At 39.7% G+C, this 15,562-nt stretch overlaps 1 protein-coding gene across 2 annotated transcripts; it reads left to right on the top strand.

The window, feature by feature from the left end:
* Positions 1-1,115: 1,115 nt before the first annotated feature.
* Positions 1,116-13,737, top strand: LOC146462213 (uncharacterized). Of its 2 annotated transcripts, none has more exons than XM_085085725.1 (4): positions 1,116-1,282; positions 10,399-10,477; positions 11,622-11,731; positions 12,663-13,737. In XM_085085725.1, exons 1-4 carry the CDS (start codon positions 1,247-1,249, stop codon positions 12,924-12,926), a joined length of 489 nt encoding a protein of 162 aa, XP_084941851.1. In that variant the 5' UTR covers positions 1,116-1,246; the 3' UTR covers positions 12,927-13,737. The 2 variants fall into 2 exon arrangements, with proteins under 2 accessions (XP_084941851.1, XP_084941852.1); XM_085085726.1 differs by lacking the exon at positions 1,116-1,282 and adding an exon at positions 7,622-7,776.
* The last annotated feature ends 1,825 nt before the right edge of the window (positions 13,738-15,562 follow it).

The following is a 15,562-nucleotide window of genomic DNA, read 5'->3' as shown; positions in this document are numbered from 1 at the left end:
GGCTAAATGTCCAAGAAAGGCTTTTGGTTTCCGACGCTGTAATGAATGTTGCATTAGTCATATTAGAGTCTCCATTCCTTGGCGGCTCCCACGTATTTATCAGATAATTTTTGTAGTCGCTTTACTATTCATAATAGACAAACAAGACACATTGGCAGCCTTAACCATTCCACAATGCAGATTATCTGCCCTGCGAGCCTTTTCATATCGCCGTTAATTGTGGAATGGCCTGGGCAAAATTTTAGAAAACGTTTATGCAATGAACTGATGATGTACTCGAATTTTTGAAAAGGTACCCGATGAACTTGATTTAAAACGTCACCGAATCTCGGGTTTTATAGCGCCAAGAAAGTTTATGAATAATGCGAAAGAGAAAAGAAAGGAGAAAAAAGAAAGAGGAGACGAAAGAAAACTGCAACCTTTTGTTTTTATATTGGCGACTTTGGAGAGTTTGAACGGCCAAAAAAAAAAAAAAACCAACAACAACAACAGCAAAAAACATCCGAACCGTATTGTCAAGACATGGCATGATATCTTTATTTGAATAGGGTAGCACCTTCAGCTAATTTACAATGAAACTACTGTTATCAACGGGGCCCTATATACAAATAACATCATATGCTAAAAAATCAATAAACTATAACTAAAATTATATGCAGCGAAAAAAGAAAACCAAATAAAATCAAGGAAGCATGACTTGACTTGACTTGTCAAAGAAGCATGATTTGAGCAGACCCATTTATAAAACTCGAGTTCACGGCCTCAAAGTTAGGTTTAAATTTCATATCTATTCATCACGGATTTTTCGAGATGCAACATCTGCCGTGACATGTAAACTAAATAATTGAATGATGCCATTGCCTGAAATAGTTTCAACCCTTTCCGGGGTAAACTTACCCTAACGCAGCAGTGCCAAAGCCTGAACCGATCTATCCGGTGGCCTGAAATTCTTTGTCCTCCTCTTCTCCCATTAATGTCGGCCTCATCCCTCCAGCCAGCGGTACCCTCCTCTTAGTGCAGTGGTCCCCCTTCCTCTACAAAGTGTTCCCTCCCTCCAATGAAAGAATCACGAGGTGTCATTGCGTCACGTGTGATTGCGGTCATCACGTCAACATGTTTAATTTTGAAATTACCCGTCACTTTATATTACACGCATTTGCATCTGCAGCGATCTGCAGCTACAAGCAGATCATCTGAACCCCAGAGAATCTGCGGAAACGTTTCAGACGCTTGTAATTTTGGCGGCATGGACTCACATCTATGCGTAGCTTGTGGTAAGACGGTAAGTCAGCACGAATTCGTCGTCTTTTTTCAAATTAAACGTCAGCACAGTGTCGCATAATTGCCGTTGAATTTATTGCCTAATAGCACGACAACAGAAAAAGGTCAGACCTGTACGTTAAGCTACAAGAGACAACGTACAAAATAGATGCTAAGCGGAAAATGGCCGAATTAAGAAAGTAAAGCTAGGCACATATGCTAATTTGCTATAGAAGATTCGCTAAAGGCTTCACAAAAGATTTTAATTTACAAAATATCGTAGTTCGGTACAGACATAAATGAATTCAATATCGCACTGATCCAAGAACGCATACGTTAGCATGTTACAGACTAGTAGAAACCGACGACGACTTGGTTTTTGGCAGGATTCAACTCGACTAAATTAAACCCACGATACAAGTCGCTAAATATTGATCCCTATACTTGCAATTGATATTAGACGTTTTCTTTATTCTCTGCGTTATTTGTCTGACTAGTTTCCTGATTAAGTGACACAATAGAAACAATACAGAGCAGAAATCACGTAGTTGTGCTGAAGGTCGTTTCTTTAACCCGAGTAAAGCTTTTCAGGAGTGCGTGTAAGCGTACATGTGTAGAATGACTCAGTATTTTGTGACGGTTTTTCCCTATTCTTTCACGCCGCCTGAGAAAGGCTGAGGAAAGCCTAACGGCGCCATAAACGATCTTCAATGATATTTTGCTTGCCGCGTCTTTGATTGCTGGGAATGGAGTTAGGCCTGTGCTTGTATTAATCATTTCAATACAAAATGGAAAAGTTGCAAAGAAGAAAGCGAGATCCTGACGTTTATCATTCATTCTTGTCCGTTATGCGATTTATTTCCTCGTTCACGCGTTTACCCATGCATAAAAATCTGGGAACACAGATACTAATGGAGAATTCTCGTCTGCGCATGTCGCGTATATTAGCTGTAGTCTTTGTCTACAATGTTTTTGACTTAAAGTGAGTTTGATTTTCCGTATGGTTTCATTTCCATCTCAGTTTTGAAGGAAGCTCACGCTCTTTGGCGCTGAATTTAGAAGGGGTTATTTCCGGGTTATAAATCACAATGCAGATCGATTTCGGCCATGAAACTAGAGTACACTCTTTTTTTATAAGAACGTATAATTTTCGGGCTGAGGCTGAACGTTCTTATTATTTTTGGCAATTTGAGCCTGAAAAGTTCTTAAGATGTTGTAATTATTATCTGTTATAGCATTTCAATAAATCTATGAGGACGTGACCCGAGACTGTCCTATTATTTGGGTTAATTTGACAATATAGACTGAAGTTTTACATGTATTATTTTATCCGTATTTATACTGTTCATTTACAAAAAAAAAAACGTTTGGTCGTAATAAAAATGTTCTTAACTGACTGTCAGCCTGGGTAATGTTCTTACTATGTTCTTAAATTTTAGTTAATCTCAGCCTTAACGTTCTTATAAAAAGGTTCGTCAGTACAAAAAAAAAAAAAGAGTGTATGGTAGCTACGAAGACACTTCAAGGCACTCAACACCGACAAAGGCACATTTGAAGTATAAACAGCTTGAGACAGATGTGCCCAGACTGGCGGAAAGTGCGCAAGGGATTTCTGATCTTGAAGAGGCGAGCAAAAGACAACTGAGTACAGTCGGAAATAAGGCGTCACAGCAAGGTACTCAAGACAAGCTTCACTCTTCACTGGTGTGCACTGCGGCACACTACAACTGGCGTAGTCGCTCTTTTGATCGAAAATCGATAATACTCAGTCAATAGAAAGCAAAGATCGATATCTGATTATAACCCAGGTAATCGATAGAAATCTGTAATCCAAAAGGTGGTGAGTTCGGTTATTATTGATTTCTTATTTTTTTTATTGCTATAGAGTACTAGCGAATATATCCTGCGCGCTGATAAGGCTTCTATTTCCTTTTTTGAGCTCAAAGGAAATAGAAGTAGTCTGCGAGCGGAGAATGTTACAGAAAATGTGTAAATCGATAAAATGTCGTAAATCGATAAATCGAAACAAACATATTGTAAGCTACCGTGACCACTGAATGGAGACTGAACACATGGTGGACTATCGCTTACTATCGGTTTTCCCACGTTCAACTAAGTTTCACTGACTGCAATATATCTCACTAATTCATGATGCACCACGCTGCCTTTTAAAATAACCACTAGACTTGATTCATCGAAAAATGTCACAATTGAAACAATCATATTGTAAGCTATCGTGACCACTGAATCGAGACTGATCACATGGTCGATTATCGCTTGCTATCGGTTTTCCTAATCGATAACAATCGATGAACGAAAAAGCACTGAGTTCGACTGTAATCGATTTCCCGAACGATCGATAGCAACCTGCGAATAATAACAATTTTGTATCAATTGGCTTCTGACTACTTGTACATTGTCGTGTTCAACAAAATGGTCATCAGTGGCTCAACTGACATACAACAGTCTAAGGTATGATATCCTGGCGCTGATCTCGATCTCGATCATGATGCTAGGTAACCTGCGATGAGAGGGCTGATATGACTGGCCATAAGTTATCCTCTAAGTATTCTTCGAAGCCCCAATAAAACCTATAAGTCAAACCTTTAGCTTAAATCATGGCAATAATCTAATATAATCTAATATAACCTCCGATCACTGGAACTTGTCGTAGCTTTTGTACTTTTCAGATTCAACTGTATTTACAATAAAATCTCAGGAAATCTCGCGCGACTCTGTGGGCGCTTTTTTTCACCTCTCCGTGCTCTCAATGAGTTTGAATCTTTTCGAACATTTATTAGAATAGATAAGAGAAAATAATACTTGTGAAATGTTCGTGGCTAGTCTGACGCGGCGTTTCGTCTCGGTCAAGAGCCGATCCACGTTATATAGTTCTTGGAATAGACGAGAGTTTAAGCTGGAACTGTCTTTTATTGACTGTGACCTATCAAATAGTTTCAACTACTTTTATGAGAATATACGGTACTCAGAAGTTGAGCTCTCGTTGACTCTAGGGCTCGGGGTGGGTTGGCTCCTCGGAATTTTTGCTGGGGATGTGGGGCGTCCAGTTCTGTAAGCCTCTGACCCCATTTCATACCAAAAACATGAATTTTTCCCAAATTCATACCCTATCCAGAGCTAGCCTGTAAAATCATACCCGTTTTCAGACTTCAGATCAAAATCGTTAAAATCTGTATCCATTTTGAGATCAAAACGGCTCAAACCTCATACCCTTTAGGGTGCAAATACCTATAGCTATATAAGGGAGTACCAACAGGGCTCAGTGAATGAGTTTGATTTGGGCTAAAACAGCATGATAATCTACGATGTACTTACACTATAAAGCACATTTCTTTCGTTTTCACTTATGAATTAGGCACTACTTGGCCAAATAAAGTCGTGATAGGCTCGGATAATACAGCAGTCATTGAACGAACAATATGTCAGAATCCGGCTTCTCTTAGTAGAGAATAAAAATCATTACAGCAACAGAATTCAAAGATGTCCAGTCTCAAAAAATCATTTTCAGTGATAGACTTAAAAGGGTGACCGAGTGCTTTGTTGGTTTTTAAAGAAAATAAAGTTCTAAGACCTCAAGGGTCAAATATTTGTTTCCGTTCTGAAGCATCTGGGTTCCCTCCGTTTTCTTTCACGGATTGGCTCATAGGAGCCTTTGTTTACTTCTGGTTTACAACTTACAACGAAAACTAGCTGAAAGAATCGCTGAACAAGGGTGAAAGGGATTCTGGGGATGTTGTTTCCTGCCCAGTGAGCTGAAAGATGTTATTGAAGGCAAGAGAACATTATGTGAATCTTTTCTTGATATCTTGAAATCTAATTTGTAAATAGATTAGATTAAATTGTCATTTACCTTCAAAGTATTGTAATTCCAGTCCCTCGCCAGTAGTTTTTAAATCAGAAACTGTATTTTTTTAAATTTCACTTGTAAACACTCGTAATTCACTTCCGAGTACCAATATGTGGTTTTAATAAACCACTATATTATTATTATCACAAAGGCAGTGTAAACTTCTGGATGCCCAGAACCTAAGCAAACGATGGTTGGGCAGGAAACCGTAGCCAACCTCACGAAGACTAAACCGTAACAACTGATCACTAACTTCTAATCAAACCGCTAAATCCTAATGTTCAGTTAAGAAAATCATATACACTGAAGCTCTAAACATGAATCAAATTATAAAACCCTGAAGAAAATCCAAACTTCTAATGTTTAACTAATAATGTTATTATTATTATTATTATTATTATTATTATTATTATTATTATTATTATTATTGGTATCGGCAAGGCTCTGCCTTTTTTGATGTAAGGGTTTGTTACCCGAGCGCAGAGTCTTATCGAGGCCTCACCCCAAAACAAATCTACCGCCAGCATGAGAGTGACAAGAAGAGAATGTACGCCAGCAGGGTGCTGGAGGTGGAACAAGGATCCTTCACTCCACTGGTATTTACTACCACCGGAGGAATGGCAGGTGAATGCATGAGATATCATAGTAGACTGGCCGAACTCTTATCGACCAAGAAGGGAGAGAATTACGGTATTACAATGTCATGGATTCGCGCCAAAGTCTCATTCGCCCTCCTGAGATCTGCGCTGCTATGCTTGAGAGGCTCACGTTGTACGCAAAGAGCACCGCTGAAGATTGCAGATACCGACTTTGAAATCGATAAACAACTGGCTAGATTTTAGGATGAGAACGAATTTCTCAGGTTTCTTTTTTTTTCTTTTTTTCCCCTTAGCTATTTAATGACCGATATAATCCGCTTATATTTTTAATAAGAGTTGTTTTTTTTCTCTTTTTTTTCCCGTCATCGAGGACCGTATTTTAACTTCCAAATATATTTTTAGTGATGATGAATTGAGTTGTAAATAGGTTTTTAATAGTTCTTTGTTGTACTTTTAACTTGTAAATATCGATTTTGCTCGGAATATTTCAATTATTATTATTATTATTATTATTATTATTATTAGTCACACTTTATGCAGTCAAGTATTTTTACGAAAATAGTAAAAATAAGGTCTGTGAAGATTCCGGGATTTAGTTGAGATGAGTTGGGATGAACTACGTTTAGGCAAGTACCCTAATGAAAATACTAGAGCTGGCCTTATTTTGTACACCGGATGTTTCGTTTATTTTCGAAAACAAAAGAAATTGGTTTGCTCATGTTACGAAAGATCAGAAGCAAAATTTAACAAAAGAAAACTCTTGTTTTCCAACACAAGTAAATCCGAATTTCTGCAGCGCTTTATGCCTAGCCTTCCCAACAGATATCCCACCATACATCCGTTGGGTACACCCTGAGGTAGTCAGTGACTAAACCTCTTACTAGCTTTTTGTTTTTACTGATTTAAAGTTGCTCTGTTTCTTTATCTTTACCAAACAACCTACGTCAGATCTATTTCCAAAACAGCTTACTGTTTGAATTTGTCAGTTAATGTAATTCGAACAATGATCCAACTGCGAGAGTCTTAGCCGAAACAAAAATGTTCAGCAATGAAATAACCCTCGAATAATTTTTTTAGCTAACTGAGAGCCACAATAGAGATTCTCTTTAATCGTCATCTTAGATTTGCGTTAAAATGCGACAGTTGACGCGAAAATGTTCTTGCCGTCACAATTAGAATGTAAATAAATAATAAAGTGCACCAGTAGAGCCGTCTGAAATAATCACTCATGCTTTTTTAGATATTTAGCTGATACCTAGGAAACAAAACATATGAAAACATTTTGAATACGACATGATATTTCAGATAAATGCAGATGGAATAACTTGCTATGTCGAGTTAATTTGTTTGATGTCATCTTTGTTCTGTCAAGCAGTAAACAAGCAGTCTTGAAGACATTCATTCAGTGTGCTCAGCTTTGCCAACTTGTCTTTCTCGTCACATTATTTTAGACCCGGTTTTCTCATAATAGCTCACATTAATGTTAACCACAAAAGATTCCTACCACAGGCAAAGAACCGTAAAGCCTTTCACGCAAACCTTCTGTTTTTACACGAGCCATGCCTGTCGAAATGTTCGACACAGATGGAAGTTGACTGTCAATTCAAAATGTTTTCTTTTCCAAAGTATCATTATTACTGGGTCAGCAGGCGAATTCATCGCCAGACAGTTTTATGTTCTAAGCTCTGTGTTGAGGTTAATTTATTCCTCGGGTGGTTTCCACCTGCCGCCTAGATATAAAGTTGTCCAAACAAAGACTCCGTAAGTTTTTGAACGATTTAATAAACATTTATTTCTGATACTACCCAAGCTTTCAGTTCCATAAATTTTCAAAGCTTATCAATAATCGGCTTTTAAATAGAGAAAAACCACGAGGCAACTTTAAACCTGAATTAATTCCGATATTTTGCGTTTCGAGGGTCACATGTTCTATGACGTGATAACCCGACCCTTCTCTCGTTTGGTGAATTGTGTAATTTTACCACGAGACGGAAAACATAGACTGACAACATGGCCGCTATGAAGCAGTGTGTTGCCTGTAACAGACAGGTAAGTTATTCTTCAAGGCTTAAAAGCAATGAACTCAGTAAAATTTGGTCTTGAAATCGATGAGATTACTGAGTATTTCGGGAACAAAATCGTGATTCGGAACGAGCGAGCCGACGATCATTTGATTGTAGTTCATTCGAGGTCAAGAGAAGAACAGACGAGAAATGCGCCACTGTTAGACATATTTCACAGACGCCTTCTGTTCCACTTTTTCCTTCTTGAACCCTGAAAATTAATTGAAGAAACACGGCAGGCCATCGTTCTAAACAGACATTGCGGGTATTTTTGCCACGAAAGATGCTCATCTGAATTACATGGAACATTCGGACAGACGCCTGAGCTTTGCGGTTATTTCATGATGCTATTAAAAACGGTTATGGATTTAGGAACGGGTTCTCTCTCGACAACGTTATTCTACCCAATTCATCGGCTACAGGCACTGTTTTATTTAAATAGCAATAAATTGAGTCGTGTTGAATTTAAATAAAACGGTATTGAAGAAAAAATATTTCAGTTTAACCGAGCGTGAACGTCATGTTCACGTTTGACATTTGTTGAATTCCAATTTCTCATAAAACACGATTCGCTTGAGAAATAAACGCTACTATCATTTTCCAGATGTCAGAAGCGAGGCGTTGGATGTGACAAAATTGTCAAAGGCTTTGCAAATTAGAGTAAATTGGTGAAGAGCTGTGGTTTTGATGAATATTTTTTCTGAGTATGATAACGTATCTCACAGTTCACTTGCACTGATGCAATCGGCAATCTCCTTTCAGAACGCAAACCAATATGAAAACGCACAATACTCCTTTATTTTTTTGCCTATAAATACCCATTTCATCGGCTCGTGTAAAATATTAGTTAGCCAAGACCACCACCTGACGGAGTGCCGATGAATTTACACCTGAGGAGTGCACGAGTACCAAAGTTCTAAGGTGACAAAATTTATCGGTAATGCACGTTAGTAAATGCCGTGTAAATGGGAGTATCCTTACTTAAACGGACCACAAATCGACAGACCAGTGCTAAACGACCTTCTTCTTGTGATAGATAAGTACTTTCGGGTTGAGTGGCAAGCTTGTTATGCGGTTGAATCAGCCACGCCGGGAAGTATTATTCAAGAGTCACAAAATGCAAGTTATTTTGCACACGAAAATTGAACGGTCTTCAATGCTACGTAAAGGTAATTTTGTACAGCGGAAAAATGAGAAGTCGAACGTAAAGTCAGTATGCGCAATATGTTATGACTTCCCTTAGCAAAAACTTGTTGTCAACCAGCTAAACCTGTTTATCTTCCATATCGCTTCTCAATAATCCACCTCTTTTTCACGGACATCATTTGCTCATCAAACGAACCACCTTTTCACAATTGAAAAAAGAGAAAAAAAACTAAAACATGCTGTTTAGTTTGGTTAGGGCAAGTTAAGATTCCTTCTCTATGTTGACACGGCGAAACCGGGAAGTCCAAACGGTTGGTTCGAAATTGTTTGCTAGTGAAAACCGGAAGTTTTAAAAGCAGCATGCAATTAACGAACCCTTGACTGAATAAATTTCCAAATGCAGCAGACAATTATTGAGCATATATTTTTACGGAAACCGTCCACACGTAATCAGCATTAGTGATTATGGCTCACGTGTCGTTTGTCGCAACAGCGGATGTTTTCTGCATCTCGTTCTCAGAGAATTCTGCTGTTGTGTTGTTTAAAAGGAAGCGGTAACTCTTGTTATGCCTTCCTTATTGCTGTTTTCACTCGCTCAATCTCTTTCCTATTTTATGATGATCTGGACGAACGGTCAACAGACGTGCCCGTTTTCCATCGTTCTAGCTGGGAAGGAGCTGACCGCGTCAGCTTATATATGGTGCTCTTTTTTTATTTCCCGATATTAAATATTCACTCGCAAAAGCAAACCTTCAGATGGCTGTAGAATTCCTGTTATGTCTTTCGGTTATTCACTTCAATTCTAGAGATAACAAAAGAGCCGTGGACCACAGAGTGAGGTGTTAAAATACAATCCGACATGTATTAAGAAGTAATATCGAATTTAATGTTTCAAGTGCTCTGGCGCGCCAACAATACTTACAGCTGTAGGTTGCCGGCTTTGTTGCTGACCTCTCTCACGTTTGGAATGACTCCTTCAATAGTTTGGAAAACGGAAGTGTGTTTGTCGTCGTGTCGTTATGTCGTTAATCTTTGTATTCTGACTCCTTTGATAGGTTTGTTTGGGCCCCGATCAGTAGTCTGTCAGTCGAATTTTCCATTTGCGCTGAAGACAGTAGCTCAAACGTTGACATTTAATTTAGTAATAACTTGCTACAGTTCGGTTCACATCGTCAAAATGCAAAAGAACAAGCTTTTTTAGATATTTGCATAGCGGTTCGAACCAGCCTTAGGCTCCCAATCCGACTGAACTCGTGCCAAGCTATTTGCGTGACATTACATAATTGTTTATTATGTTTTAAAATAGTTCATCGAACTATTTCTCACAGTTCATTGTAATCATTTTTTAAAAACTTGAAAATGGTGTCATACGACTCCGAAACGTCGTTCAATTTTATCGTTGAATTTATTTGCAAGCGAGAATTAAGAAATGAATAATTTCAATTCCTTCGTGTTTTAACAGATACCCGAATCATGGAGTTCTTGTCAATGTGGTCACGTGCTGACAGAGACGCGAACAATCGGTGGAAAAAGGTTTTCAGGTACTGAGTATATTAAACTAGCAGTTGTTTTGCTGGGAGGGGCATGAACACTCCCTCCACCCCTTCTTAGAATATTAGGTGGAAATCGACGGTCTATTTTCCAATCACATTTGGTGTCGCTAAGAAACGCATATTTTTTTGTACATATTGGTGAGCAAAAATCTTCGGACATTCGTCGCCTGCGCAGGCTATACATCCCGAGGCGTAAAGGTTAGAAGCTCGCGTGACAACTTACAGCTAGCCTGTGTAGATCTGGGGATAGGTGCGTATGAAAAATCAGCATCCAGCTCCATTGATCGCTCAGCTCGCTCCGCTGACCGCCTTGTCCCCCACTACAGAGCTTAACTACAGAGCCTATTCATGCTGCTTTCCAATCTCGTACCCAGAGTCCTCAGGCTCTTTGGCCAGCAGTTGGTCAACAGCCCAGAGTCTCTCCTGGCGACCAACCGCTGGCCAAAGAGCCCGAGGACTCTGGGTACGAGATTGGCTGCTTTCTTTACTGCATCATGTCATTACTCCTCCCAGTTCACCGCGACACTAAAGCCGCCGTTACACGTTGAAACTTTGAGCTGAAACTTGTGTGCAACGGCGCTGCGAAACAAGTTTCAGCAGGCGTTGCACCGTGTAACATGGTCGGTTTCGTGAAACTTTTTCGAACTTCCGTTGCGAGACAAGTTTCACGAAAAGTAGAACCGCTTTCTACTTCTGCAACGGCTTGCAACGGTCTCAGTGGTGAAAAAACAAGAGTTTCACCGTGTAACACCACTTCGTGAAACTGGTCTCGTTCGCCGTTGCACACAAGTTTCAGCTACTGAAGTTTCAACGTGTAACGGCGGCTTAAAGTATTTTTTCTTTACAAAGTTACAGTCGTGAGACCGTGAGTATGCGGTGGTTTGTCTCTATATCACGAGGTACATGATCAACATGCAGAAGACTTGGAACATGTGCAACACATGGTTAACACGTGATGCATTATTTACGTTCGACCAACCGTTTGTTTGGAATAGAATTAATATTAACTTTCTTATGCGCATATATCATTGCTGTTCTAGAAATGTCGCGGTCGTCCTTTTAATGCGAAACCTAAATTTAATTTTCGTGATCTCAATGTTACGTTACGTTGCTTATTTATTTTCCATTTCAGATTACAGAGCTGAGTTGTACACTCGTTTAGTGATAGAAGAGAGCAGAAAACAGGCACGAAAGCCACGCGTGAAGAGAAACCAAGCTACAACAAAGAGTCGACAGAGAGAGGTAAGTCAAGTACACTGCGAGTACTCTTTCTTCTACAAAAAGGCGTTTTCTGCGCGAGAATAACGCTTTTCGCCACGAGAAGCGTAGACCTTTCTTGCAAAACGACGAGGCTCCGTTACAAACGCTACATAGGCCCAGCACTCATTATTGAGAAGCAGTCAAATAAAATACCGTGCGAAGTACAACTATGGTTCAAGTGAAATTCAGCAGACACTTAATACAGGTTAATTTGTTTCCCGAGATACCTTCTCGATAAACGGAGTATTCCGAGGCGGTTAGAACGAAAATCTCATCAAACATAATTTCGAACCTGGGTAGCCGGCATGTTTTCCTTCTGCCTCCCAGTTCAGGAATACAAAGAAAAAAAAAGGAACTCTACAACGAACCTTTTTAATAACAGCGTTATAATTATCCGTGCGTTCGACGAAAACAGTGCCTACCACTTCTGTCAGTTCAAATTCTAATTATGTTTTTGGAGTTTTAGGGTTGAAAATGCAGTGGGTTTACACTGAAGATACTGAAAGCGAAATATTACAATAACAAAACAGAGTGACAATGAATTTTAAAAAACATAATTGGTTTACAATAAAGATAAAAGCAAAATTTGAGGAAAAATACGATAGATTTACAGTGAAGATAAAGCAAAATGTTAAAATAAGTAGAACGCAACAAATAGATTACAGATAATAGTCTAGAAGCGACGAGAATAAAGTCAAGTGGAGCCAGGTGGTCAACAGGAAAACCAATGATCAGGCTCAAGCTTCAGTTTTTCTCTACTGAGCTCATCCTCCAGGTACACAGGAAGCCATCTGACGCCGGAGAGCGATGTTCTATCAACTTTAGTGGTAAAGTTAGAGAAATTGCCTTTAAATACTAACAGCAATAATGAACAACACACTAATGTTTATTTTTATTCACATTACAACTTCAGAAAAGCAAATCACCCAACATATTTCGCGGAAAGAGAAGAAGAAGAACTCGGCCGTTACTACTCAGACGAGAGCCAACAGTATCAACAGGAAAGATAGAGAAACCGAACACACAAACAACAGTGGAGCATGTTCACTCTCAACAGCCGACACAAACAAGCAAGTCATTCACATCAGCTCTGGCTGAAATCAACAAAAGACTTCAAAACCAGAGCAAGCTGTGGGCTTGCCTTGCCAGCGGTTTACCGTTGAGTGCTAACACGTGATAGCGAATGGCCATTCCGACTATAATCACGTGATGGGCACTGAAATGGCATGTGCTCAGTGCATGGCTGTTGCTCTCTAGTTGTTGGAATATGCTATTTTTAAAAACACTGAGTGATATGCTCCTCCTGGCCCTCCCGGCCCATTGTCGAATAGAATTGTAAGTGGTCGTCATTTCGCATTTCTCCATAGTGACGTCACTCGTTGTATGTCACTCAATGTGCTGTGACTTTGGAGTAAGTAAATAAGTATAAAAGCCAGATGACAGACGAAAATAATTTCGCAAACTGTAGAAATTGTACTTTCCCTCGAGAATTTGTGCAGTTTAGTTGCTGTCGTTGAATACTACAAATGAAGATGACACGTGTTGAGAAGTGGACGCCTATACTCGGACAGGATTTTATGAACGGAGGAGAGCTTTTCTCGAGATCAAGGTACGATGACAAAACCATCGAAGTTTATGGATAACATCGGATTTCTGGTTAGGATTCTCTGATGTGGTTGTTGCTGTTTATTTTCATTTTCGGCAACCTACGTCTTTAACATTATCAAATGTAAAAACGTCCAAGACATCCTACAGGTATTTAGTTGTAGCAGAATATATATTGTAAACTACATATCCTCCATAACGAGTAGATGAACAATAATATAAATGTTAAATTTTTTAGCATAGAGCTTTGGTATATAATTTTACAATTATGCTATCAACGCACGTGGTGAGATGTAAAGTCACATGAGTTGATTATAATCATCAGTTCCAGCAAACCCCACTGGAATAACAACTGTGTTATTAAAATATCATTCCATTGTTAATCCGGTAATTATAAGTTCAAATAACAAAAAGGCTGTATGTAAGGGTTGTTTTAGCCTGTGAACAGGCTCGCAAGTGGGGTATAGGGAGAAAAGAAAAATCGGCGAGAGGCTAGGGTTGTTTAGTATGCATGGTGTGGAGAAGCTACCAGACGATCGATACGGTCTGCATGTAAAGTATTCGGTCCGCCCGCATTCAGCTTAACCCGTCTAAGGGGGTGTTTACATGATACCGGCGCGACTTTCATTCCGGTACGAGTTCACTCCAGTTCCCTCTTGGGGCTCTGTATTTGTTTACATGATACCAGCACGAAATCTCACACAAGAGCGAGTCATACCGGTGCGAGTTCACCCCGGTAACTGTACCGGAGCGAGATTTTCATTCCGGTACGAAAACTCATTTCGATGTCATGTAAACGCGGTACGGCTGTTCGCTCCAGCATGAAATCACTCTCCTGGGAGTCTGGAACGGGTAGCGCATGCGCATTATTCGACATCCAATCCAATATGGCGTCAGCTGGGCGTCACAATCACGTTTGTCGACATCAAGTGTCCATTCAAGTAAACACGGTCTGAAATCACAATGTCATACCGGTACCAAACTCGCACCGGGGCGAGTTTTCACATTTAAACACCCACTAATTGTTAAACCTAAAGATTTTGATTTTGATCTCTGTGAGCAGGGAGCTCTACGCAACCGAAACGGCAACGCCAACGAAAATGTCACGTATTCTACTATGAGATTGTGAAAACTCTATCACTTGCTTTATCAGGTCATAGAACTCCTCCTTAAATTATTGCATTTGGGGGCTTCAGACACACCGCACTCAGCGACACCATTTTCGTTTACATAGTCCCTGTGCTCTTCTGGTTTTAAGTAATGCCCAGCACAAAAGCCTACACATTCATTGCACTCTCCTAAACAGGGTCGTCTTGCGTCAGGAATAGAAATAGGAACATACGACAGCGGAGGGCCATTGTCATACCATGTTGAATCGGTGAGCTCCCTACCACACAACCTGGTTGGTGACGCAAGTAAAGCATGAAAACATGGTATTCAAATTAGTCACTGTTTATGTGTCGCTCTCGGACTTGCCATACATCTTCAAAGTACTTGTACAGTTGTGATTTGGTTGATCAAAGTTGTTTTTTCTCCTTTGCATTTCCTCTCAGAAACGCGAGAAGACTCAGGTCATCTTTGATGAAGTGCTTTGTCCTTGCCTCCTTTGAATACCTGTAACGTCGCCCCGTGACGTGGAGCACTGTTAACTCTGTCCATACACATCTGTTGCAATGTCCACATTTTCAGACAACTTCTCTTTATTCAGGCCATAATGTTCCTTCACATTAAATACGGAATTTTTGTCCCCGCTTCCGGTAACTAGCGCTGTTGACATGATCACCGCTAAATGGCCCCGGTCAAACGGACATTTTGTTAATTTCCCCGGCCCCTGAAGGCCAAAGCGTGAAAGATTAAAAATCCCGGATTTGGTCGTGTAAAATCCCCGCTATGTACCGGGTCAGCAACAGTATAAGTCGTAATATATCAAACACGGGAAGGTTAGTTTCATCAGATATCCAAACACTGAGAAGTAGGTTGAAAAAACGAGGCGCAGCCGAGTTTTTTTAAACGACTTCGAGGTGTTTGGATATCTGATGCAACACATTTTCGAGTGTTTGATATGGCTTCTCAAATGATCAATAATTCTTGGAGAAATTCAAGGCTGAAGTTGGCAAAATTTTATGGTAATTAGGAAAATATATCCAAACCACGGTCACATCAGTGATTTTCTTTGTTTTCTCTTGATGAATTATTAATGAGTTTGAG

Source organism: Pavona decussata, unplaced genomic scaffold, assembly GCF_977016875.1.
Source record: "Pavona decussata unplaced genomic scaffold, jaPavDecu1.1 SCAFFOLD_190, whole genome shotgun sequence".
Lineage (NCBI taxonomy): Eukaryota > Metazoa > Cnidaria > Anthozoa > Scleractinia > Agariciidae > Pavona > Pavona decussata.
The sequence above is the reverse complement of the archived record's forward strand: the minus strand, read 5'-3'. Positions and strand labels throughout refer to the sequence as shown.

Coding starts and splice junctions, on each gene's coding strand:
- LOC146462213 (XM_085085726.1), top strand. CDS start 7,738: ATGGCCGCTATGAAGCAGTGTGTTGCCTGTAACAGACAG. Junction 7,777..10,398: donor GTGTTGCCTGTAACAGACAG/GTAAGTTATTCT, acceptor GTGTTTTAACAG/ATACCCGAATCATGGAGTTC. Junction 10,478..11,621: donor CGGTGGAAAAAGGTTTTCAG/GTACTGAGTATA, acceptor TTTCCATTTCAG/ATTACAGAGCTGAGTTGTAC.